The sequence below is a fragment of the Tiliqua scincoides genome, chromosome 6 (genome assembly GCF_035046505.1).
Source record: "Tiliqua scincoides isolate rTilSci1 chromosome 6, rTilSci1.hap2, whole genome shotgun sequence".
NCBI lineage: Eukaryota > Metazoa > Chordata > Lepidosauria > Squamata > Scincidae > Tiliqua > Tiliqua scincoides.
The window spans coordinates 46,607,734-46,635,171 of NC_089826.1; the positions used below are offsets into that span (position 1 = coordinate 46,607,734).

At 44.4% G+C, this 27,438-nt stretch overlaps 1 protein-coding gene across 1 annotated transcript; it reads left to right on the forward strand.

The window, feature by feature from the left end:
* The first annotated feature begins 259 nt into the window (after window positions 1-259).
* On the forward strand, window positions 260-27,438 carry TDO2 (tryptophan 2,3-dioxygenase). The gene is made up of 12 exons (XM_066632675.1): window positions 260-294; window positions 705-810; window positions 3,656-3,746; window positions 4,901-4,971; window positions 7,426-7,553; window positions 8,999-9,185; window positions 11,279-11,386; window positions 12,211-12,322; window positions 14,725-14,782; window positions 16,288-16,367; window positions 24,852-24,942; window positions 27,285-27,438. Exons 1-12 carry the CDS (start codon window positions 260-262, stop codon window positions 27,436-27,438), a joined length of 1,221 nt encoding a protein of 406 aa, XP_066488772.1.

A 27,438-nucleotide genomic window follows, 5' to 3' on the forward strand; every position in this document is an offset into this window, starting at 1 on the left:
CATGAAAGTTTTTCTTTGATCTTTGTGAGCTGTTCTTGTTTGGGAATTGATCCGTCAACTCAGATGCTTCATGGGGCTGTTTCAGGATAGCTTTTGTGATTATAGCTGAATGACAGGGATGGGCAGATGGATAAGCAGGGGATTGGCCAAAATCATGGGATCAGGTTACATAAAAGGAGAGGACTCGAGGTTTGGTAAAAGTCAATACGCTATACTTCAGGGGGGATTGCTTCTCAGTCCCTCATTGGATTCTGGAGTCATGAGTGGGTGTCCATTTTGGGAGAACAAATACCAGTGAGTATATTTATCTCTTTTACAAATAATATACAGTAATTAAGATAGACATTATCTGGGTGGCCAAATATAAAAGGGCAAAAAGCAAAGATAAAATAAGATCTGACAGGTAGACAATTAATTACCAAGAATTCTTCTAAAAAAACACAAGAACCTTCTTGGAATCTTAGCAAAACACACTAAAAAGATGGGACTATTGATCTTGCCCTTTTAATAGATGTTCAATGCTGGAATCATCACAATGTTTGAACAAGTATAGGTGCTTCTGACTCCAATCCTATACACATTTATCTGGGAGTAAGTCCCATTGAATGTAATGAGGGTTACTTAAAAGTAGACATTCATAGGAGTGTGCTTTTTGATCATGTCAGTTGGTATTATTTATCAATTCTGTCTTTCCCCTTTCCTAGATATAATTTTAATAAGCTATCTTTGGCTGATGGGGAGGAAGACAAGACACAAGAAGGAGTGAATAAAGCTAGCAATGGGGGCCTTATCTATGGAGACTATCTACAGGTAAGTTATCATACAACAAGCCTTGGGAAATGATTGGAGAAAGCTTTTCCAGCAAATCATCACCTGCAAACATGCCTCCTAAAAGATGTCCAATCTCTCTGGAAGGTGGCGAATGAGAAATTTGAACCTCGGTGTAATGTTCAACATTTTGAACATCTGTGTTTCTGAAAACACAGATTTTCCCCTTTCTTTCTGGATATGGAAGAATGAAGGGATTTTGGCTTTGCCTTTCCACTCACAGGAATGCCAAGGAGATAGATTACATTCATAAAAATGACAAGATTTTTAAAGCAGACAAATAATGACACAGCATAAGGTAACACTAATCAAAGCAGGGAAGGGTCTATAACTAATCAAACAGCAGGCAAACCAAAGGTTTTCCTAAACAGCAAAAAGCCTTCTGAAGCTGGAGAAAAATAGATAACAGGATGGATCTCCAAGGCCAGGGGTTTTCATATTTTATAGAGCTCTTATATACTTATGATACTGTGATATTTGATTATTTTAATGCTTCATATTCTGCTTTGGGTGTTGGAGAAAACAGGTATTATTGTTGCAAGTTTAAAAAAAAGAGTTTGTGGAGGGGGGTGAGAGACAGAGACTGCCAGAACCATATGACTTTGTAAAAGAATACAAGGAGCTACCTTAGAGTCCAATTCTATCCAACTTTCCAGCACCAGTGCAGCCCTGAGGTGAGGGAACAAATGTTCCCCTACCTTGAGGAGGCCTCTGTGATTATCTTCCCACCACAGGATGCAGCACACAGCCATTTAGCACAGCTGCACTGGAAAATTGGATAGGATTGGGCCCTGAGTTCCAAAACTGTCACCAAACTGGGATTAAATGGTTTAGATATGAGCAAGTTATTTTATTCTATCCAGTACAATCCAGCCTGACCGCTCCCTCCTCCATGCCCCACAATCTCTTCTCTATCCACCACAATTCTGCAATCCTCTTCCTCCACAACCCCAGTTTGGCTATATTTGTCGTAAGAGGCAACTAAACAGCCACCAGGTAGATGAGGCTTGTCAGCCTGGGAAGGTAGCTCATCTAAGAGAAAGAAACTCTGAACTCAAACCTCCACTGCCTTGTGGCTATATCCAGTTGTGGAAAAGGCTTCAGGAGTCAACCTCAAGGCAAAATCCAGAGCCGGAGTTCCTGAGGCAGTTTGCGGCTGTATACAGTCATGCTCTGGCAACTCCTGCGACGCCGCTGGAACCTACCATATTGGCTTCTGCCTTTCCATTGGCCCATTCCAGCAACGTGGAGAGGGGGGATTTCCTGCATGGGTAACAGTCTATCCTCCATATCTACTTTACCCAGGCCTCGCACACTGGAGAGGACACTGTTCCAGAACCACTATTCAGAGTGTGATACCATAGTCTTCCGAGACTGAAGGATGCCAACATGATTTTAAGAGGATTACATGACATTAAACCCCAAAAACGGCCATTGCTTTGTTTATTTACAGGATGTATAGACTGTCTTTAGACAAGTTCCTTCAAGCTAATTTGCAAAACAGATTCATGTAAATACAGTAACACACCAAATAAAAAACACCAATTAAAAACTACAAAGGATAAAACAGCAAATGTTCTTGGACAATGATTGCCACTATTGGATTCATTTTAGCATCTGATGAAGGGGGACTGTAGTCTACAATAGCTCGTGCTCACATTATGCACTGGGTTGTATCCAAAGGTGATTAAGCATCATTATGTTTTATCCTTAGGTTTTCTTCCTCCTTTGGAAGGAGTTTCTTCTGGCAGAAGGATGAAGACGTCCTCCTGTGGAAGGACTCTTCCTTTGGAACTTGGACTTCAGAGGAAAATTCCTTCCTTCCACAGGAGGAAATAAATCATAAGATAGATCCCATTGAAATCAATGAGGCAAGTTAAGTCTGACTAACCTAAGCCCTATTAATTTCAGTGGAACTTAGACTGCAATCCTATACACACTTATCTAGGAGTAAGTCCCATTGATAGAGGTGTTTGTTGCCGGTGAGTAAGATAGATTTACATCCTAAGTCTTACAGAACACAATGGGCTTACGTCTCAGTAGATAAATAACACCATTTTGAAACACCTCTACTATCGAACAGATTGGGACTTAGTTCCGAGTAATTATGCATAAGACTGTGCTGTATATCTTGGCTTACATCAGGGGTGCCCAAACCCCGGCCCAGGGGCCACTTGCAGCCCTCGGGGATTCCTAATCTGGCCCACAGGGAGCCCCCAGTCTCCAATGAGCCTCTGGCCCTCCAGAGACTTGCTGGAGCCCATGCTGGCCCGACGCAACTGCTCTAAGTGTGAGGGTGACTGTTTGACTTCTTGCATGAGCTGTGGGATGAGGACTCCCTTCACTGCTTGCTGTTTCATGTCTGTGATGCAGCAGCAGCAGCAAAAGAAAGGCTGACCTTGCTTTGTGTAAGGCCTTTTAAGGCCTTTTAAGACCTTCATTCATTCATATAAGTTCCATCTCTAATATATTCATTTATGTAAATTTATTCAAATTTGAAATGTAAATTAATTCTTTTTTCCCCCGGCCCCCAACACAGTGTCAAAGAGATGGTGCGGCCCTCCTGCCAAAAAGTTTGGCCACCCCTGGCTTACATGATTATATCACTTTGAATACAATCTACTCTCTTTGAAATCTGATGTTCCAAAATCAGTCTTATATATATAAGCTTTATATGAAAGCTTAGATTAACAAAGGTATGAATTTAGAACTATGTATGTCTCTGATTATTCCTTTTTAAAGTATTAGATGCCAAAGTAAGCCAGAGGAAAGTTTTTTTTGGAATTAACATGTTGGTTTAAGACCAAGTTTTATATTTATTTTGAAGCTGGATAAAATATTGAATGCTCAGGAGCTTCAGAGTGAAAAGAAGGGAAACAAAATCCACGATGAACATCTCTTTATTGTGACCCATCAAGGTAATTTTCAGAAAAAAGTAGGAGTAGAACAAATGCTATGTGACCAACCCCACCTTCTTACTTGATGATGAAATTATATCTTCTTTTTAAAAATGCATATGGTTCTAATATATGAAAGAAAAGTAAGTTTTTAGATCTTAGCAGTAATTTCTTAGCCCTGATGTGCTAAATTATTCCAGTCTGTGGTTGCTCAAGTAAAATTCATACAAAATTGCTGTTATTGAGAAAATGTATATACCATTTTCCAACAAAAATGGTGGATAAAATATTGAAAAGTGAGAGCTCTGGACCATGCCAAGGCAATGAATATTATGATTTGCCTAGATAGAAATAATATCTGAACAGGAAAAAGTATTACCCATATGCAGAACATCGCTTATGATTTTTTACATTCATGAATATGCAGTTTACATGTGCTAGGGAGCCACGGATTGACAGCTCATTGACACATGCAGTGACATGTGCCTATGTGGAAGCGTTTTCCCTGTTGGAATAGTGCAATGAGAGAAAAGCAGCTCTCCATACTGCATGAGTGCCATGAGCACTCGGCATTGCTCTGACACTGTATGTACACCTGCAGAGCTAGTCAATGTGTGCACAGGGTGTAGAAGAGATGGCGTAAACAGGATTACTCTGGATCATTGTTTCTCAGTGTTTGTCCCCTGCTGTACCACTTCGCATTGTCCACCTATTCATTGGAAATACCATCAGAAGTAACTGGTGATGATGTCATTACCAGTTACTTCTGGATTGGGAGGCCAGATGCAACCTGACAAACACAGGTAAGAGGCTCAGGATGAGTGGGAGGGCTTTTTTGAGCACATGAAAAGAACTCGCTAGAGCTCTGCCCTCTGAGTCAAGCCTCCTACATCTGCTTGTCACATTGTGTTATTGGTCTTGCTGCCAGGTGGCAGAGGTCTGGGGGTCCTGTGCCTCACCTCAAGTACCACTGGTTGAGAAACGCTGCTCTAGATCAGCAAAACAGAACACACACCACCTGTATCGTTTACCTACAGCCTATCCCTATAAATGCATGACATTTTTGATAGGACAATTTTGAAATTAATATGGTGACATTCAACTTTTTAATATTTTTCCTTAATTTACTATCGCTATTGCTAAGAAAGGAAACTAATAGTGCCTTTTCATTGTAGCTTATGAACTATGGTTCAAGCAGATTTTGTGGGAACTGGACTCTGTTCGGGTGATATTTCAAAATGGACATGTAAGTTGTGTGCCAATATATCTCATAAAGCCCTCCTTTCTTTCATTTTCTGTTTTTCATGAAAAGAAAACCCCACTGAATATTGGAGTTTCAGCCCTTGACATTTGATAGATCTATTGCAGTTATTTTGAGCAGTAGAATCACCTATTTCTTTAAGAATCATGGGTGCAATCTAGGAAAGCTGGGCATATGGAAGTCCCATTGCACTCAGTAAGATGTATGACCATAGTTGAGAGGTTAGAGCTGCAATCCTATACACACTTTCCATTTGAATTCAGTGGAACTTACTTCTCAGTAGACATGCATAGGATTGCATTGTAGGGCTGCAGTACTACACAACTGTATTTGGGAGTAAATCTTACTGAACCCAATAAGACTTCTGAGTAAACATAGAGTGTACATAGTGTGTGGTTACACAGTGTGCATAGAATGTGGTTGCCAATCTCAGATATTTCAATAAAGATGTACTTACCTTTCACTTTTCATACCTTTTCCAGTATTTAATCCATGAGTCTCCTTGGAAAACAGCAGCCTACACTTGGGCAGCACAATCCTAACTTGTGCTGGAACAGGCAGGCCAGTGGGCCTGTGCTGTATCCAGCACAAGTTTGGGGCCAACTGTGGCTCAGCCAGGGGCAAGGGGAAACTTTTACCCCAAGGAGAGCCACAGCAGCCCCAATGGGTCTATTTGGATCTGCACCACCTAAAGAGATGGCACAGATCTGAGCAGAACGGAGCTGCTCCATGCTGCCTGGGAACAGGGGCTAAGATCCAGCATAACTACCAGGTCCTGGCCCCACCTCCCACTCCCCACCCACCTGCCCACTGGGCCAGGGAACCCGGGCCACCACAGCACACTAGCCCAGCTCTGGCTGGCGCTGGATTAGCTACAGCAGGAGCCCAGCGATAAGCCCCACAAACATGCCTCACGGACCTCAGGATTGGGCTCTCAGTCCATTAATCAGTGAGATAGTCAATTAGTTAATTCACAAGTCAGTCCACCAGTTTGTTGTACATTCACAACATTGGTCAAGTTGCAAGTTAATCAGTCCAATAAGTCATTAGCCAAAGAATCAGTCCAATAAGCAGAGCCATGAGTCAGTCCGTGAGTTAACAGGCCAGTTAGCCAAAAAGTCAGTCCATTTAGCCAGCAAGTCTCATCTCCTCTTCCTCCTCCACTCTCTCTTCAACTACAACCCACAAACTCTCCCTGCATCAGGTGCTGCTTATATCCCTTAAGACCTCATTGTCTCTAGTGCCTCCAACTGTGCAGCATACCTTCTGCTGAAAGCCCAGGCCTTAACCCTGTATTCCCCAGAGTCACCAGAGCAAAGGGCCTCTGCTGACACCACATCCTATCTCCTTGCAATATCTTGTGATTCCAATACAGTTCATTTTTAACATTTTGGTATGAGCTGCATGTCTTTGGCATATTTTGCAGATGGAAAGATGGGATAAAAATAGTTTGTTAGATAAATAAATCACATCAGCAAACTTTTAACTGTATATAAAACTCAAACAAATGCTTTGATCAAAATGATGTTCTCAACTGATCTATGCAAAAAACAAACAAACAACAAACAGATTTAAGACTTGGAAAGCAACCCTAATTGGAGTCAGTCAGATTTGCATTTTGGTGGTGGCCCATTTCATTGGTGGGGCAACTATGAAAAAATTAGTTTTGGGAGAGTGAAAGGGTGGGAAGACCATTATTAGGGGAGTGTTGGCATATAAGACCTTTATATATTGTGACTGAGAGCTGGGGGAGTCACTGGGGATGGGGAAAATATTTTGAGGGAGCACCCACTACCCGTCACTAACCCTTAGAGTCATCCCTGTTAATCAAGTAGCATATTTTTAAAGATTAAATTATTTTTTTAATACAAGTACTATTTAAAAAATGGCATTTTTTTTTTACTATAAAAAAGTAAAGTACTATAAAAAAAACTCACAGCCCAATCCTGAGCTGCCTGGGACACGTGGCTACAGTGGCACTGAAATGGCTGCCGCTGCATCCTGCACACCCAAGGCAGCTGCCAGCAGCACCTCGGGTGAAGGGAACGTTTTATCCCCTTCCCCTGGGTAAGCACAGTAGCCCCACAATGGAGCTACGTGATTCACTGCCAACCCAAAGGTGGGCGGTGAATCAAGAGGCCAAAAGGCCAGACACAGAGTCTCTCAAAATAGCCAGCATAGACTTGAGAAACTCCATTATTTGATGCTTTCCACAGTCCCCTTCCCCTGAGGAGACTTCTGGCCGCCTCAGCGGTGTTGCTGGATGCAGTGGTAGTCATTTTGGCATCACCTTACCCAGCGGAGCTGGGGGTTTTAGGACTGGGTTCTTATTCCCAGATAATTGTGCATAAGATTCTTTAGTTGAGTGACAGATCTAAAAATAAGCCACCATTCCATGCACCATCTATCAGTTGATCAGTTCTTCTTTTTCCCACTAAGGTGAGAGATGAGAGGAACATGCTTAAGGTTGTTGCTCGAATGCACAGAATTTCCATGATCCTGAAATTACTTGTGGAGCAGTTTTCTGTTCTGGAAACTATGACCGCCCTGGACTTCTTTGACTTCAGGTAAATGCTATCTGAACTCATTTCTGAGTCAAGTGCCCAAGTATTGGAGCCCTCTTAGGCCAAACAGAAGCTTGCACCTTTTCAGCATTGTGTCTTAGACTTCATATGGTAAGATTAGATTGTTCAAATGAGCCCCAATCCTATCCCCCACCATCCCATGCAATAAAGCTACACTTCCAGAGCACATGTTGTATCCAGACAACCCGGGAGAGGTAAAGCTGCCTGCCCGCGAATGAATCTCCTTGAATATACGTCAGCTATTTTGATGACATAAGTTTGAGGAGAGGTAAGGGGCATGTTGGGCTTGGAAGAGAACTGCCCACGAGCTGCTCCTGCCGGCACCTTACCTGCACTAGTGTGGCATCCTGGAACTGTTGGCATGTACAAGGAGCCTCTGGCCATTTGCCCCAACAGCCCCACAGTGGTGCAGCCCTCCACAAGATTGGGCTGTTAATATATGTGCCAGCACCAGAGAGCTGGTTGCACTTCAGGAGTCTGCTCCAGCATTGCAGCCAATCAGTCAGTTATTTGCATCCCAAACGTATTAGAATCCAAGTATAAAGTACAGGTGGGCCATTTTTCCAATCCAGTTTGCACATAACAAAGACTTGTTAACAAAAACATGCAATCTTGTGCCCATCCACAAAACCAACTGAATCAGGGAGCAGATTGGTAGAGGTCTCCCACATTTACCCACCCACTTGCCTCCAATGCACCTTGTTCTTCTCCTTCCACTCTCTGGATTGACAAAGGAAGAGGGGGTGGAGTGGGAGAGGATCCTCCACTTCTCTCTCCTCCACACTTCTTCCCCCTCACCCTCCCTATCCTTTTTCTAATCCAGGAAGTATGTGAGCAGCAGAGACTATCATAAAACCAGATGGCAGGTGAGATTTGGCATGCTCTCTCAGGCGCTAGAAGATCATGGAACAGCCCTGCCTGTCCCCACATATTCAGGACTAATTTGCCCTCAGTACGAAACATGTAAAGGAGCAGGATGTCTAAGTGAAATATTCAATTTTTTTTATACCAGGACAACAAAATCAGTGCTTGCATATTTCCAAAATTTAGATCCTGCTTCAGAATGTGAACTCTTTTTAATGTGTGCCCTTTGGTTTGATAGCTGTTTGGACAAAGGTTAAACTCTTCGCAATGGTTTCTTAAGTCTCTCTCTTTGTGCTTGGGATATCTCATTGTAGTCCTGTTTTCAAGACGTATACTCCACCTTATCACAAAAAAAAGCTTTTCATCACCCTCTGTCTCCCTAGAAATGTCTAACCATAAACTAAAATATTGAGGCAGCCTCCTTTCTCTGCATAATGACAATCAAATCTACTGATACATTTTTGCATCTCAACAGTTTTCTCAGAATTGCCCACTGAGTTACAGTTTGCTTTTAATATTGTGTGACAGTTTCTTAACTGTTCATTTTTTTCCTGTCTTTTAAGAGATTACTTGAGTCCGGCATCAGGATTCCAGAGTTTACAGTTTCGATTACTGGAGAATAAGATCGGAGTCCCTCAGAGTCTGCGAGTCCCATATAACAGAAGACACTACCGAGATAACTTCAAGGGAAAAGATAATGAATTATTGCTTAAATCTGAGCAGGAGCCAACTCTGCTGCAGCTAGTAGAGGTATGAATTCCTCCCCTGCTAACTCTTGGTTCTACTATTACATGGCATTTGTCTGCAAGTATCCATCCTGTTCTTGTGGCATAGTGTGAGGGGGCTATATTTAGCCAACTGGACTATAAACCACCACAGATACTCAACCATAAGTTGATCCCACAGATAAACCAAGGGCAGGCTTTGAGCCAACAATCATGGAATTTTCTATGACCCTCGGATAAGTCAGGGGTTAAACTTAGGGGGGGTGTCTGACTATAATTTTGTCTGATTTTACTCGAGGCCAGATCCTGAAAAATAACCCACCACTAATTGTTACCTAAGAACTGTAGTCTCTAATTTATTAAAAACATAGTAAAAGATCATAAGATACATTTTTATTCTTTTTAAATTCTGGTCTTCATCACCTTTTTGTAAGCACTATCAAAGTGCACTGTAAACAACATACCAGTAAAACAGTGGTTCCCAACCTGGTATTCATGTACTCCCAGGGACACTCAACAGGACCTTTAGGGGTACTTGCAATAGAATGGAATAATGGTAGAAAAAGGCAGGTCATGCTCCAGAATGCCTTGCAAGACAGGAATGCCTTGCAAGAACCAGCAAGGCAGGAAGGGAAGTAGCTAGTTGGCTGTGAAAGCCCCACCAATAGCTAGTTTTTGGTCATCAATTCATGTATGAACCAGTGATTGAAAACCAGCACAGTAAAAAAGCTGAAACATAATATGGAAAGTGATCAATCACTGAGAATTTCTCAGCATACTTCTGATGCAAAACAGTGCAAAGGCAGAGACTTCTGTTCTTCAAACAGATAAAGAGAGAAAACACTGATAAATACATGAAGTCTGGGTTTTCATATGCGGGAGATGAGGGCTTATATTATTAATTACAAACATTTTGCTAATATGAAGGGTACAATTTATGGAAATAGGCTGCCAAGGGATATGCAAGTGAAAAAGGTTGGGAACCACTGCAGGAGAACCATGAATCAAATCCACCTTTAAGGTGTCTGGTGTGTTAAGCCAGAAGCTCAATGTACAACATACAACCCATAACACATAACTGAGAGATGCAGCTGCATATATTTGCAACCTTTTTACTCAGAAGTAGAACCACTGCTTTCCATGGGTGTTATTCTTAAGTAAGGGTGCATTGAATGGTAGCCTGCTTCAGATGGAAAGGAGGATTCCCATCCTGTTGTTTCAAAAAACAGATCTGCTTTGCAAGCATTTGCAAAAGGGAAGGAAGGAAGGAGAATAAAAGGTTAACAAATTGCTTCTAAGGAGCTGTGCCTGTCTGCTGCTTGAGAAACTTGGCACCTGTCTGCCACTTGAGAACCAAAACTGTTCAGAGTTGAAAGGCTTTGCCCTCTGATTGACCCGGAGATAAGGCAAAGTGATAATTTGAGCTTGATTACTTGGCAAAAATTTCACTATAGTACTATAGGCAAGTAAGTCTCAAGAGCAGGGACCCTGTTCTTCCTCCTGTGATTTAATTATCTGGTATTACCCAGTCCACAACATTTGGTCATCTTGATTCTTGATCAAGATTACTCTGTAGCCTGGAGCTGATAACATGGTGGGTGATCAATTAAGGAGAAGAAAGCAGTGACATTTTGCTTGATGCATCAGCATTCGTAAAAAGCATCAGCATTGTGGTTAGGAATAACTGGTTACTTTTGATACTACAGGAGATCTTTGAGGTGTGGTGGAATAAAAGAGACAAAAGTACAGGGCTGTTACACATCATGTTGTACTAACAACTGTACTCAAGTATGCATTCTCATATGAAAGTGCAGCCGAGTTCATGTTTACAAATCTGTGTACACTGTACGCATATTGTACCTGTATTGAATTGAACATGTGGAGAATTGTATCCAGGTACAGACTAACAATAATGTCCCTAAGTACACAGATTTACCTCAGTACAGTTTAATTAGTGTATACCCTTTACTGTGCATGATTGACCTTAGTAATAACATGGTGCCAAACAGAGAAGGCATCATCACCGCTATCCATTTGCAAACTGAAATACTGATGATTGCTTTTGGACTGTAAATAATCTGCATGATAAATGAGCAATTGAATCTTTTGTTTTATAAGGCCTGGCTGGAAAGGACACCTGGACTTGAACCTCAAGGATTTAATTTCTGGGGAAAGTTTGAAGCAAATGTGCTTAAGGGTCTAGAAGAGGAATTTGCAATGGTGCAAGTATGTATGACATTATTAAAGAAAAAAACCTCAAAGTTTAATTGCAGTGATTGCCATAGGTTGTCTTAGAAATGATTTAGTAAATTCATCTGTCCACAGTGGCAGGACGGGACCTGCCCTGCTTTTACAGAACTAGCTAGGTACGGCCCCATGAGGTAGTCACTTATGGTCATATACACTTATGTGCACATGGATTTGAATGAAGTTTTAAGTATGCCAATACAACTCCTCTTTGTGGGTGTGTATGTGGTTGTGGTCACATGATTGAAAAAGTCAAATTGCAGGAAGTCAAACAGCTTTATTATTGTGTGGCAGTGACACACACATGTCTTTCGAAGTGAGGTACCTCCATTTTTTTTTCTTTTAAGCGTGGATATGGGTGGATATATGAACTGAGCTTTTCATTTTTATTGAACATGATTCTTAGGTTAGTGATTTGAAATAAGGAATGACTACACTACAAAAGTAGAGTCATTCTGCGCAGCTGCCATGCAACTTTCTCCCTGTTAAGAGGTCAGGGACACTCTGGGCAGTCGTGTTGTCTTCCCGGTGTTCCAGAATGCCGCACAACAGGACGCCTGCCCAGAGCATCACTGGCCTTCAAACTAGGAGGACATCACATGCAAGCCGCACAGAACCGAAAGGTCCACTCACCGGGTGAACGGATCCATGCAGGCACCAGATCTGGCCCTCAGGCCACTGTTTGCCTTCTCCTGCTCTAGATGTAAAAAGGACATTAGAAAAGAATAATCTATGGAAGAAAGATCTAAGATTTTTTAAAAAAATATATTCATATGTACCTGTCTTTTTCTTTTAACTGGAAGACCAAACAGGACTCAGAAGAAAAAGAAGATCAGCTGTCAGAACTTCAGAAGCAAAAAGAAGTGCTTATCTCACTGTTTGATGAAAAACGTCATGAACATCTTCTAAGTAAAGGTAGGACAGAATCATGAACATTCTAACCCCAACTGCAAACAAGTTGGAAATGGAAGATGTTTGAGAAACAACCATGTCCCTTTAAATAATACCTGTGATGAATTTTAAGTGAGAAAGAAATGTGCATGAGGTGGGAATAAAACCAGTCTTCCCAGTCTTCCCAAGCTTTCTCTTTAATGTTGACATCTGTAAGAAGCACATATAACACTCTATTGGATGCACACTACAGGAGCATGATGTGGGCATCCAGGGCTGGTTTTTTTTTTTCATATGTTGTGAGGAATCTGACATGAGGTTTTCATGTCACATTCAGCTTGGACTTAAGTCCGTAGCTGAGCTAGAATTGGAAAGCAGTCAGATCTAAACCAAAAGAAATCAGTAGACCATCAGTAGCTCACTGCTTTCCTCCTACAGTATGAATTCATACATAGTCTTAGAACTGACTCACTCAACACTGAACTGTATCTGCATCCCTCCATTTTCAGTACATCACTGCAATGCTGGTCTGTTGTTACTCTCACTAAAACACCGATGCATGTTATGAGTTTGCACTGGGATAGCTGTTGGTTACATTGCATCTTGAGAATTTATGTGCTGGTATGTGACTTAGGGCACAATCCTAACTTGCCCTGGAACAGGCAGGTTGAGTTGGCTCTGCAGTATCCAGTGCAAGGTACATGTGGGCTGGAGCACAACTCAGAGGAAAGGGATTTTTAAGAACATAAGAACAGCCCCACTGGATCAGGCCATAGGCCCATCTAGTCCAGCTTCCTGTATCTCACAGTGGCCCACCAAATGCCCCAGGGAGCACATCAGATAACAAGAGACCTCATCCTGGTGCCCTCCCTTGCATCTGACATAGCCCATTTCTAAAATCAGGAGGTTGCACATACACATCATGGCTTGTAACCCATAATGGATTTTTCCTTCAGAAACTTGTCCAATCCCCTTTTAAAGGCATCCAGGCCAGATGCCATCACCACATCCTGTGGCAAGGAGTTCCACAGACCAACCACATGGCGAGTAAAGAAATATTTTCTTTTGTCTGTCCTAACTCTCCCAACACTCAATTTTAGTGGATGTCCCCTGGTTCTGGAGTTATGTGAGAGTGTAAAGAGCATCTCTCTATCCATTTTCTCCTTCCCATGCATAATTTTGTATGTCTCAATCATGTCCCCCCTCAGGCGTCTCCTTTCTAGACTGAAGAGGCCCAAACGCCGTAGCCTTTCCTCATAAGGAAGGTGCCCCAGCCCAGTAATCATCTTAGTCACTCTCTTTTACACCTTTTCCATTTCCACTATATCCTTTTTGAGATGTGGCAACCAGAACTGGACGCAGTACTCCAGGTGTGGCCTTACCATAGATTTGTACAACAGCATTATAATATTAGCCATTTTGTTCGTAATACCTTTTCTAATGATCCCAAGCATAGAATTGGCCCTCTTCACTGCCGCCACACATTGGGTCGACACTTTCATTGACCTGTCCACCACCACCCCAAGATCTCTCTCCTGATCTGTCACAGACAGCTCAGAACCCATCAGCCTATATGTGAAGTTTTGATTTTTTGCCCCAATGTGCATGACTTTACACTTACTTACATTGAAACGCATCTGCCATTTTGCTGCCCATTCTGCCAGTTTGGAGAGATCCTTCTGGAGCTCCTCACAATCACTTCTGGTCTTCACCACTCAGAAATGTTTGGTGTCGTCTGCAAACTTAGCCACCTCACTGCTCACCCCTGTCTCCAGGTCATTTATGAAGAGATTGAAAAGCACCGGTCCCAGGACAGATCCTTGGGGCACACCGCTTTTCACCTCTCTCCATTGTGAAAATGCCCATTGACACCCACTCTCTGTTTCCTGGTCTTCAACCAGGTCTCAATCCAGGAGATTTTTGTCCCCTTGTCACATGCCAGCCAGCCCTACAGGGCTACTTGGATCTACGCCTGTGATTTCGCAGGTGCACATCCAGTCACCTATGTAATGCTGGTTGGGCCAGGGGTTAGGACCTGACCAGTACTGCTGCAGCTGATCTTACCCCCTCCCCTGAGCCCAGTCCACCCTCCCCACCCCAAAATGCCCCCTCCCTGCCTCTGTTCAACCTTCCTGTCACCCTTACCTACCCCCTGTGCCAGTCTGCCCAGGCCGGCACAAACTCACCTTCTCCAGTGCTGAATTCAGCTCCAGCTAGCCAGCGCACATCACTGCACTGACTCAACTTGTTCCTTAGTAGCCGCAAATGTGGCACATTTGTGATATATGTCATCCAGGAACTTGTGCTGGTTCAGGGGTGAGCTAGGATTGCTTGGCTATTTGGTTAGTCTTTTTAACATCTGCAAGTGTATTTGCAGTGCCTAATGGAACTTATCTGTAATAAGACATTAAAAATTATTTTTACAGGTGAAAGAAGGTTGTCCTATAAAGCAATGAAAGGAGCTTTAATGATTTACTTCTACAGGTACATTAATAAGATTATTCATCATGAAAAGTCTCTGACTTTAGTAATCTTACTTTTCTTCTTTGGAGAGAGAGGTTTTTTTCTAAACACTAATGCCATCTTTTGCAAGGATTTTTTTGGGATTCAGATAGGGAGATATTTGAAAATATTGATATGTAAAAACATCTCTTTGCATTTTGTACTCATAGCAATTGCACTCATAGAGATTGACCCTGTTCATATTTTGGGTGGTAATTGTTTTAAAAACTTATTTTCCCAAATTCCCAAAAGCCATCTCCCCTATTTTTTAAAAAATACAAAAAATGCAGCCCTGAAGTAAGGAAATAAATGTTCCCTAATTTTGAGGAGGCCTCTCTGGGTACCTCCCCACCAGAGGATGCAGTGCATGCCCCTTGGCACAGCTGTATCAGAGCTGGAAAGTTGGATAGGATTGGGCCCTTGGTCTGCAAAGCTACTACTGTCCAACCTTGGCATCCATGGGGGTTCTGTTCCTGGAAACCCCATGGATGCTAAAACCCCCGGATAATGGAATCTGAGGTGAGGTTGTCTGAGCCCTCCTGGAAGTGTACTTCTAAGGCCTTATGGGGCTTTCAGAAGCTTGGAGATGCTGGAGAGAAGTGCACTTCTAAGGCCTTTTGGAGCCTCAGACAACCTCCCGGGCACGACTTGAAGATTCTTCCAGTCGCATCCAGGAGGTACAGGTCAGTGTCCTGGTTGGGACTCACGGTGGGTCAAGTCTGTGAGTCCTGAATCAGCGGTGAAGGAAACATGACCTGTACGTGTAAAGCCCGATCCTGTGCATGTAGTCTCAGAAGCTAACCTTTCTGAGTTCAATGGGTTTACACCCAAATGAGGGTTTCCAGGTCTTTGGATTTGGTCTGAAGTTCCAGGGTTTTTGGCAGAGATACCAGTGGACTTTTCAGAGGTTCAAAAAGCCCACTTTGACGATGACCTCTTTGACCAACCAGAACTTTCTGTCTGGATTAGCTCATTGGTCTTACCCTCCTTTTCATTCACCTACCTGACCCTTGAGACACCACTGAGATAGGAGGTGGTAGCAGCAACAAAGTGGAGAGAGAGGAGGTGATTTTCCTTCTCTCCCTGTTTATTTGCTACTTTTGCAATACATTATACCTCAGAAAGAATACATGGCTACTAATGGCTACTACAGATTTCTCTCCTTTGCTCCTGATGCTGAGAAGCACACAACTGAGATGAGGGTGATAGAAGAGAAAGAAAAAAACTCTTCCAGCTGTCCCATCACCAACTGAGGTTATAAAGTAGAGCAGGAGTTGTCCTCTTGATCTTAGGTCAGTAGTCAGTTGTGCTTCTCCTATACTTCTCCAGTACCTTCCCCAGGTTCCAGCCTTCCAGTATCTATTTCAACAGCTGTTTTGCCTATATAATAGGATGTATTTATTAACATGATTTTTCTGAGACCTTTTGACACATACAATAAAGGATAAATAAGATAATGAACTCTTGTCTTTCCATCCCTTCCTCAGAGAGGAACCTCGCTTCCAGGTTCCTTTCCAGCTTCTCACCTCCCTTATGGATATTGACGTGCTGATGACCAAATGGAGATGTAAGTTTTCCCTCCTGTATTCCTGTGGTAGGACCACCATTGGCGCTTTCCAAAGTAATTATATTCAGAGGAGGAACCTTAAAGACTAATCAGCTTTATTGTGACATAAATTAACTCCTCTTTAAAGTGCCACATGACTTTGCTATTATAATCCAGCAGTTTTTCATTGTGACAGTATTGTTATTCAAATGCTTATATAGAGATGTCATTCATTAAATGTTGGGATAATTAATTTATGCATTCCTTGAAAATTATACCGGTGGCTGCTCTCTGCTGTTATCAATGTGTGACTTCTGTTCAGCATGGCTCAGAACACTGTTCAATGTTGTCTCAGATCCGCCACTGCCACCTTGGCAATGTTGTTACCAAAAGGGCTGTTTTGGTTTAGGGGAATTAGTACACTGCCCTTTTTGGAACCTCAGGATTGCAGGCTAGACAACAAGACGGCGTAATGCAGAGAAATTCCCTTTTAGCTTAAGGAGGAGACTGGTAGAAAGATAAATTTTTAATACAAGATTAGATTTTTATTACAAAAGCACAGAGGAAAACATAATGCACATTTCTTGGTTCTAGTACTTGAAAAGTGTACCTAGCTTTATGGTGGTTGCATGTGACATGTATTTGGTGCATTCAAGGAAATTAGGAAAAGGGAAATTTGTAGGGAAGGATTTTAGGGGTCCCTGGTCTGCTAAACCCCGTTGCTAACTAAAGATGGGGAGAGAAGGGGAGAAATAGGTGGGAAAGAAAGAGGGGAAAGAGTTCCAGAACTGCAGACGCGTGTGGCCTCTGGGAACCAAGTGCCTCTGGGAACTAAGTGCCAGGTAAGGCACAAGAGTTTAGCATCTGGGTGAGGAGAAGGCAAGGAGACCTCTGAGTTTTGGAGAAGGAGAGGAGGAGGAGCAGGAGCAGGAGGAGGAGGTAAGTGTACTCATTCTAACGCTTTGTCTTTCTAACTCCCTGTCTTCTAACCTTAACCTTACCTTTAAAGCAACCTTAAATCAAAATTGAAAGTTAGCACCTAAGGGAGGTACATAGGGCTACTCTGAGCAGGAGCAGAGTCCTACTCGTGAGTAAGAGCAGCGTCCTACTCGTGAGTAAGTGCCCAAGGGTCAGGCATTTAAATCAAAATTGAAAGTTAGCTGCACCTAAGGTAGCACTTAATCGAAGGAAGGGAGGAGGATAAAGTGAAAAGCAGGTTTTCTACTTGTTTAAATTAAACCTATACTTAACCCAGGTTAAACCTAATCTAAGTTGGAACATAACCTAAACAGGTCAGTAAATTGGGACACAGGATCTAGAGAGCAATAAATAATTAAACAAACCCAAATAAAAACTAGCTTGAGGTTACAAAAACAGTCCAGCCTAAGAGAACAGAACTAGGAGGGAAAGGACCTAGGAAGGGCCAATTCCCAACCCAGTAAGAGCCCCATTAGGCTAATCCAAGCAGTCCATTCAGGAGCCTGCAGAGTAGGTCACGCCCATCAGCAGCCATTTGCCTTCCTGAGCTTTTGTAAACTCACCTGGGAAGGCCAGCCCCCTTTCAATCAGGAAGGAAGGAGGGGGGAGGAGCCAGCCAGGAGTATAAAGCTAGGCAGGCCATCGCGTGAGGCTCTCTGCAGACGCGTGTGGCCTCTGGGAACCCAGTGCCTCTGGGAACTAAGTGCCAGGTAAGGCACAAGAGTTTAGCATCTGGGCGAGTTCAGCAGCAGGGCGAGGAGGCCAGGGCCCCATACACTGCCCTTCCTCTTCCCTAGAGAAAAGGGCTGCTATCCAGTGTACGGTTTTTAAAAGGACCCCTAAATAAAACAACAACAACAACAACAAAAAAGCTATGCAGTCAGACAGCCAGCAGCAGGGTGGGGGCTATCCAGTGTTCTGCATCGAGTGCCACATGTATGATTATATGCCTCTGGGGCATAAGTCATGGGTGTGTCCTCGGTGCAAGGAGCTCCAGGCTCTCAGGGAACGCGTCCGCTCCCTTGAAGCCTTGGTGGCCGACCTGGAGAAGCGCAGGCAGGCAGAGGAGGACCGTGGGGAGACTTCTGGGGACGATCAGGCTTCGTCCCAACCTCAGGCGTGCAGCTCCTCGGCTGCCCGGGTGGGAAGTCTCGGGACTGGAGGACATCATCCTGGAGAGGAGGGAAACAATCCCCTAGGGGGGATCCCTTCTCCAGGGGATGGGCCCGTATCCGAGCGCACTCGGGATACTCCTCGGCGGGAGGGGGGTCGGGGGCTTCTTGTAGTGGGGGATTCGATTATTAGAAACATAGAGAGGGGGGTTTGCGACAGATGTGAGGACCGCATGGTGACTTGCCTGCCTGGTGCGAAGGTTGCGGACATCACTTCTCGTCTAGACAGGCTGGTAGACAGTGCTGGGGGAGAGGTAGCGGCTGTGGTGCATGTCGGCACCAACGACGTGGGCAAGTGTAGCTGGGAGGTCCTGGAGGCCAAATTTAGGCTTTTAGGCAGGAAGCTGAAAGCCAGGACCTCAAAGGTAGCGTTCTCTGAAGTGCTACCTGTTCCACGCGCAGGGCCAGCTAGGCAGGCGGAGATCAGGGGTCTCAATGCGTGGATGAGACGGTGGTGTAGGGAGGAGGGGTTTAGATTCGTTAGGCACTGGGGAACGTTTTGGGACAAGCGGGGCCTGTACAAGAGGGACGGGCTCCATTTGAACCAGAATGGAACCAGACTGCTGGCACATAACATTAAAAAGGTGGCAGAGCAGCTTTTAAACTGATCCCTGGGGGAAGGCCGACAGGAGCCGAGGGGCATCCGGTTCGGGACTCCTCATCCCTATGGGATGAGGATGGGGAGGTTAGAGAACAACAAGACAAAGGCAGGGTAGGAGAAGAAATTGGGAAAGGTAGGGAGATGGGATGTGATAGACAGTTTGGCACAATGAGAGGATGCGGGGACAAAGGAGCGAATAAGCAGCCCATCCTGGGGCATTCCATGTATAATTGCTTTTATGCGAATGCCCGAAGTCTACGAGCAAAGGTGGGAGAACTAGAATGTCTGGTGACAAGGGAAAATATTGACATAGTGGGCATAACGGAAACCTGGTGGAATGCGGAGAATCAGTGGGATACCGCAATCCCGGGCTATAAACTCTACAGGAGGGACAGGCAGGGGCGTGTTGGAGGTGGGGTGGCCCTTTATGTTAAGGAAGGGATAGAATCCAGCAAAGTAGAGATTGAAGGTGGGTCCGACTCCACCGTAGAATCTCTGTGGGTTAAATTACCAGGCTTGAGCAGCGATGTAATACTGGGGGTGTGCTATCGCCCTCCAGACCAGAAATCTGATGGGGACCTTGAAATGAGGAAACAGATCAGGGAGGTGACAAGGAAGGACAGGGTTGTAATCATGGGGGACTTCAATTATCCTCATATTGACTGGGTCAATTTGTGTTCTGGTCACGATAAGGAAACCGGATTTCTTGACGTGCTAAATGACTGTGGCTTAGATCAGCTAGTCACGGAGCCCACCAGAGGACAGGTGACTCTGGATTTAATTTTGTGCGGTACGCAGGACCTGGTTAGAGATGTAAACGTTACTGAGCCATTGGGGAACAGTGATCATGCTGCGATCCGTTTTGACGTGCACGTTGGGGGAGGAATACCAGGCAAATCTCTAACAAAAACCCTTGACTTCCGACGGGCGGACTTCCCTCAAATGAGGAGGCTGGTTAGAAGGAGGCTGAAAGGGAGGGTAAAAAGAGTCCAATCCCTCCAGAGTGCATGGAGGCTGCTTAAAACAACAGTAATAGAGGCCCAGCAGAGGTGTATACCGCAAGGAAAGAAGGGTTCCACTAAATCCAGGAGAGTGCCCGCATGGCTAACCAGCCAAGTTAGAGAGGCTGTGAAGGGCAAGGAAGCTTCCTTCCATAAATGGAAGTCTTGCCCTAATGAAGAGAATAAAAAGGAACATAAACTGTGGCAAAAGAAATGTAAGAAGGTGATAGGGGAGGCCAAGCGAGACTATGAGGAATGCATGGCCAGCAACATTAAGGGGAATAATAAAAGCTTCTTCAAATATGTTAGAAGCAGGAAACCCGCCAGAGAAGCGGTTGGCCCTCTGGATGGTGAGGGAGGGAAAGGGGAGATAAAAGGAGACTTAGAGATGGCAGAGAAATTAAATGAGTTCTTTGCATCTGTCTTCACGGCAGAAGACCTCGGGCAGATACCGCTGCCCGAACGGCCCCTTCTAACCGAGGAGTTAAGTCAGATAGAGGTTAAAAGAGAAGATGTTTCAGACCTCATTGATAAATTAAAGATCAATAAGTCACCGGGCCCTGATGGCATACACCCAAGGGTTATTAAGGAATTGAAGAATGAAGTTGCAGATCTCTTGACTAAGGTATGCAACTTGTCCCTCAAAATGGCCACAATGCCAGAAGATTGGAGGATAGCAAATGTCACGCCTATTTTTAAAAAGGGAAAGAGGGGGGACCCGGGAAACTATAGGCCGGTCAGCCTAACATCTATACCGGGTAAGATGGTGGAATGCCTCATCAAAGATAGGATCTCAAAACACATAGACGAACAGGCCTTGCTGAGGGAGAGTCAGCATGGCTTCTGTAAAGGTAAGTCTTGCCTCACAAACCTTATAGAATTCTTTGAAAAGGTCAACAGGCATGTGGATGCGGGAGAACCCGTGGACATTATATATCTGGACTTTCAGAAGGCGTTTGACACGGTCCCTCACCAAAGGTTACTGAAAAAACTCCACAGTCAGGGAATTAGAGGACAGGTCCTCTCCTGGATTGAGAACTGGTTGGAGGCCAGGAAGCAGAGAGTGGGTGTCAATGGGCAATTTTCACAATGGAGAGAGGTGAAAAGCGGTGTGCCCCAAGGATCTGTCCTGGGACCGGTGCTTTTCAACCTCTTCATAAATGACCTGGAGACAGGGTTGAGCAGTGAAGTGGCTAAGTTTGCAGATGACACCAAACTTTTCCGAGTGGTAAAGACCAGAAGTGATTGTGAGGAGCTCCAGAAGGATCTCTCCAGACTGGCAGAATGGGCAGCAAAATGGCAGATGCGCTTCAATGTCAGTAAGTGTAAAGTCATGCACATTGGGGCAAAAAATCAAAACTTCACATATAGGCTGATGGGGTCTGAGCTGTCTGTGACAGATCAGGAGAGAGATCTTGGGGTGGTGGTGGACAGGTCGATGAAAGTGTCGACCCAATGTGCGGCAGCAGTGAAGAAGGCCAATTCTATGCTTGGGATCATTAGGAAGGGTATTGAGAACAAAACGGTTAGTATTATAATGCCGTTGTACAAAAATATGGTAAGGCCACACCTGGAGTATTGTGTCCAGTTCTGGTCGCCGCATCTCAAAAAAGACATAGTGGAAATGGAAAAGGTGCAAAAGAGAGCGACTAAGATGATTACGGGGCTGGGGCACCTTCCTTATGAGGAAAGGCTACGGCGTTTGGGCCTCTTCAGCCTAGAAAAGAGACGCTTGAGGGGGGACATGATTGAGACATATAAAATTATGCAGGGGATGGACAGAGTGGATAGGGAGATGCTCTTTACACTCTCACATAATACCAGAACCAGGGGACATCCACTAAAATTGAGTGTTGGGCGGGTTAGGACAGACAAAAGAAAATATTTCTTTACTCAGCGCGTGGTCGGTCTGTGGAACTCCTTGCCACAGGATGTGGTGCTGGCGTCTAGCCTAGACGCCTTTAAAAGGGGATTGGACGAGTTTCTGGAGGAAAAATCCATTATGGGGTACAAGCCATGATGTGTATGCGCAACCTCCTGATTTTAGGAATGGGTTAAGTCAGAATGCCAGATGTAGGGGAGAGCACCAGGATGAGGTCTCTTGTTATCTGGTGTGCTCCCTGGGGCATTTGGTGGGCCGCTGTGAGATACAGGAAGCTGGACTAGATGGGCCTATGGCCTGATCCAGTGGGGCTGTTCTTATGTTCTTATGTTCTTATGCAAAATAGTTACCTGTCCTGAGGAGCAGATGGATGGGGGGGAAGTCCTGGGAGGAGGACCTCTGCCTTGGAGGGGCAGCCAGAGAGAAAGAGAGAGAGCACATGGCAGCCTTCTCTTAAAAGGGTTTTTGCTGACCCGGAGCTGGGCTGGGCGCTGAGCTGGGGGAAAACTGCCACCCACCAGGGTGTTTGGGGTCAGGATGTCCCTTATTAGTGAAATTCAATGTGTCTAATGGTTGGCTTCCTAGCTAGGGGAACTTACACAATAAGCAGTGATTAAGTTAAACACTTAAACAAAGGATCTCCTCTATGGAGAACTAGTGCAAGGAAAGCGCCCTACAGGTAGACCACAGCTGCGATACAAGGACATCTGCAAGAGGGATCTGAAGGCCTTAGGGATGGACCTCAACAAGTGGGAAACCCTGGCCTCTGAGCGGCCCGCTTGGAGGCAGGCTGTGCAGCATGGCCTTTCCCAGTTTGAAGAGACACTTTGCCAACAGTCTGAGGCTAAGAGGCAAAGAAGGAAGGCCCATAGCCAGGGAGACAGACCAGGGACAGACTGCACTTACTCCCAGTGTGGAAGGGATTGTCACTCCCGGATTGGCCTTTTCAGCCACACTAGACGCTGTGCCAGAACCATCTTTCAGAGCGCGATACCATAGTCTTTCGAGACTGAAGGTTGCCAATACAAAAAAAAAAAAAAAAGTTAAACAATACAACAAAAGGAACACTTAAGCAACAATTTACCCTTTAGACTTTGTTGCCGGGAGTCTTCCTCCCATGCTGTGTGCATGGAGAGGTGGAAGTTGTGTAAACTTGTGACGTTACCTGAGTTTGGCCTGTGTGGGAAGTTTAAATGTGTTTGCATAAACAGTGATTGGATTAGGAGACACTTTTGCATAAAGTTCTTAAAACAAAAGGAGACACTTAAACAATGATTTACTCTTCCAGACTTGTTCCTGGAGAGATGGATGTTGTAACCATGGGATTGACCAGGTTTTTTGGAAGTTTGGCCTGTGAGAGGTTTTTGGCCCGCATGATATTTTAGTCCATAAGAACATAACCAGATATAAAATCTCAACTAAAAAGGCAAAAGGGGATTTTCACGTAACAATGTGTGTGTTCAAGCCTCTTACTGTAGTCTTTTCATAGTCTTCAAATGCAGAAGTGTGGAACTTCTAGTTTTTTTTAAAGGGACTGCACAAATGAAGGTGCTAATGTGTGTGGTCTCTGTAAATAAAATCTTAAGTCCTGCTGCATTTGAGGAAACTGCATGAGGAGCATGGCAGGGGGGCTGATCATTCATTTTCTGTTTGCTTTTAGTGGGCAGAAAGTAGATCAATGTGGTTTGCATCAACAGCAGGCCAGAAGATGTCCCAAATTCACAGTCCTTGCACCCCCCCTACAATCTGCAGCTGAGGCAACCCACATCACCTTGCCTAATGGATCGGCCACCTTGATCTGACAGTTTAGTATAGACTCCAACAGATATCATACAGCATTTAGCATGATAGGACTGAGCTACATCATTCTTACACTGATTCCGTTACATAGTCCCCGGAGTTTATGTTGGTCAAGAAAGTCTAATAGATGAGCAGCATTTGTACCGACCCACAGTGAATTACAGTTCACATGTTTGAAGTATTCTAACTGCATCAGGGGATTTATTTCATTAATGCGCTCACGTACACACACACACACACACACACACACACACACACACACACACACACACACACACAGAGAGAGAGAGAGAGAGAGACTTCTTTAATCCCCCCTTTTTTTCTTAATGAGCAGGATTGGCATAGAACTAGTTGCACAGTGACTAATAGTGTAACCCTATACACAATTACCTGGGAGTAAGTCCCATTGAATATATAGGATTGCACTGTATTCCTCTGAGCAACCAGGGCTGGACTATCAATGAGACCAACTGAGGCAGTTACCTCAGGCAACAGATGGGTGAGGGGCCTACCACCTGCCTCTGCCCACCCACTGCTGCTGCTGACGCTACCGCTCCCTGGATTCAAAACGGAGGCAGGAATGGAGAGGAAGAGTGAAGGAGAGGAAAGTGGTGGGCTAGAGTAACACCTCAGGCATCAGAAGGACTTGGCTGACCATTTGAGCTACAAATCAGGAAGTCCCTAGTTCAAATTCACCACTGTCATGCACTCTCACCTTCACTCCATATGCAATATGTTGAGAAGAATGCCGCTCTAACTTAAGGATAATAATATATGTTAAAGCCTTTGAGCACTCTAAAGTTCTATATAAGGAAGGTTTTCTTCATCCAATAGGAGTCTTTCCTGTGGAGGACTGACTTCTTCCAGAGTAATGTTTATCCATTGGATGCAACAAGGAAACCTTTGAATAATACGCCAATGATTTTAAAAGATCTCCATGGTGCTCATACAGATAAACACAACAGTGATGATTGGCACCCCTTTTCAAGGACATTTCACTTATAGTAAAATGGCCACTTTTTACACTGCAGAATGAATGATGCACTGAAGAAAATTTGTCCATATATTTAGATAACCATGTGTGCATGGTGCACAGAATGATTGGTAGCAAGGCTGGAACCGGAGGCTCATCAGGATATCAGTATTTACGCTCCACTGTAAGGTATGTTTATTTAAAACATAGAGTTTTCTGTTGTCTTTGTCTGAATTTTTTATCTTTGGTCGTAAGAGGGGTTAGGATATAGTGCAGTAATCTTCAGCCTTTTCCATGCCGCCACCACAATAAATAAAGAAACAAAGTATGAGACTGGGGATCCACCATTCCACCATCAATCATGGCCCTCTCCTGGGACCCTGTCCGCCCACTCCCTGCCCATGTTGCCCATTGTTGCACCCTCCCAGCACTGTTGACTGTAACCAAATATTCTTATTAGAGAGAGAAGAAAAAGTTATCATGAAGCCTTGCACTAATGAAAGCTTTTTTAGCACAATTACTAAGAACCTGAACAGGATTGGTACACAATTTTCTGGTATCTGAAGGGGTACCAGTGGCAGACCTCCCATAGGCTCGATGAGATAAATGCCTAAAGTCACTGAGCTTTAGGACCCCACGGAAGCCAAAGCTACCAACGGCAACTGCTTTTGATTTACCAGAAGCACAGTTTAAAGCATCTGGGAACCTCAGAGAGGCTTCCCGACACATCCTGGAATCGCACAAGGCACCGTGCACTCCAGGTAAATAGGGAGGGGCGTATTTGCATGAAGGGGGGCAGCAGCATCCCGCAGGGGGAGGTGCCACCTTTGCCCCAGGGTGCGGGGCTGGGGAGGTCCACTACTGAGGGAATACACCAGATGCCTCCCTCTTCACTGGTGGTGTTTTAGTCCATGGTTTTCAACCTTTTACATTCTTGTAAGTTGCTGTGACTCCACAACTGAGGCTTTGCAACCCTATTGGGGTCCCAACCCCAAGGTTGAAGAACAATGAAACAGCGTACAGAAGATACTGATATATCTTCCTCATCCATCCCACATCATACCCCAGTCTCCTCTGTTTTGGCATCTCTGCCAGCAGAATTGCGCTGTCATTCAATTGATTCCTGAGCTATGTTAGCACTGTATTTTTCTGATGTTGCTCCAGCATCCATGGTGAATCTGTGGGTAGGTTTCTAGACCTCTAGTAGAGCAAGAGGGGGTCACACCAGTAAGTTTTGCAAGGCTCCTCAATGCACTGTGTAAGTGGCCCCTTCCCCTTGCTGTCTGATCCACTCTGGGCAGCGAGAATGTTCAGGAGATACGCCCTCATTGCTGTCGCAGGCTGGAATGACTCCAGTGGCAAGGGGAGGGACTGCTTACATGGCACATTGAAATGCCCTGCAAAATTTACTGTTGTGATCACCTGTTCTACACTAGCTTGCATACTAATAGCGACCTGTAGAAAGGCAGAAACCCTTTGCTCCGGTAAGCTTCTACAATGTTAATGGGTGCAGGTTGAGGACTGCAGAGATAGGGTTTTCCTTATTTCCTGGAGGCCCCTGGAAAGGATCCCCCACAGATACCAGGAGATGCCTGTACTTTTTCTTTATACCCACGTGGTGTATTTGCGTGCCTATACCACCTGAGAACAACACTTCATGAAACTAATGAAGAGCAGCAACTTGTCACAGATACTCATATTCCGGCCACGCACACCATTAACTGACGCTGGGCATGTTCAGCATGACTGTGAACTGAAAAGTTGCATCTGAAATACTTTCAGTTGTAAGCAGCCAATTTTGGCAACACTTGGGGCTCATTATGCTGAAGCCTATAGGTTTTTGTAATGTTAAAACTTGTCCGTTATGCTAGCCCTGTTTAATATGGCAACATATTCACCCTTGTCCACACTTCCATAGAGCCCACCAATGGAAATGAGCCACGAATATTTCATGGAACCTTCATCTTCAGAGACAGTATAGCTCTGATAATCAGATAATGTGGACTAACAAGAAATGGGTAATCCCATTGTACAATTCTTTTAAAATTCCCTGTGGCATATATCTGCAAGAGTACTGGATGATGTCGGCCCTGGTCCGAAAGAGCAAGGCAATTCTTATGTTCTTAATTCCCCACTACAAATCTTGGAAAACACAGCTTGAGCTCCAATAGCATGACAAGTAATATTTTTTTCTGTTGGCTGCTAGCTAGCCTTCAGCCAGCATTGAGACCCTTTCAATATTCCTGCACCCCACCATGTATACTGTGGCACATGACAGCATATGGCTGCCACTATAAATTTGCACCCAAAACTCACACCACAATCTGATCTCTAGCTCACTACTACAGCCGACTTCTTCAAGCTTAAACTTGCCACCTCTCAGGCCTCAAGCAAAACTTGCCCAGTCCAAATCAAACTCATGGCTTGTATGACTTGGGTTATAGATCCTTTTCAGCAGCACTTAGGTTAGAAGCAATTAGAGAATTCCTCTCAAATAAAGTCTTTGTATTTCTTTTTTGTTTCCTCCACAGCGACAGGTACAAAGTGTTTGTGGATTTGTTCAATCTTTCAACATATTTGGTGCCAAGACATTGGATACCACGGCTGAACCCCACTGTCCATAAATTCCTTTACACGGCAGAGTACTGTGACAGTTCCTACTTCAGCAGTGATGACTCAGATTAA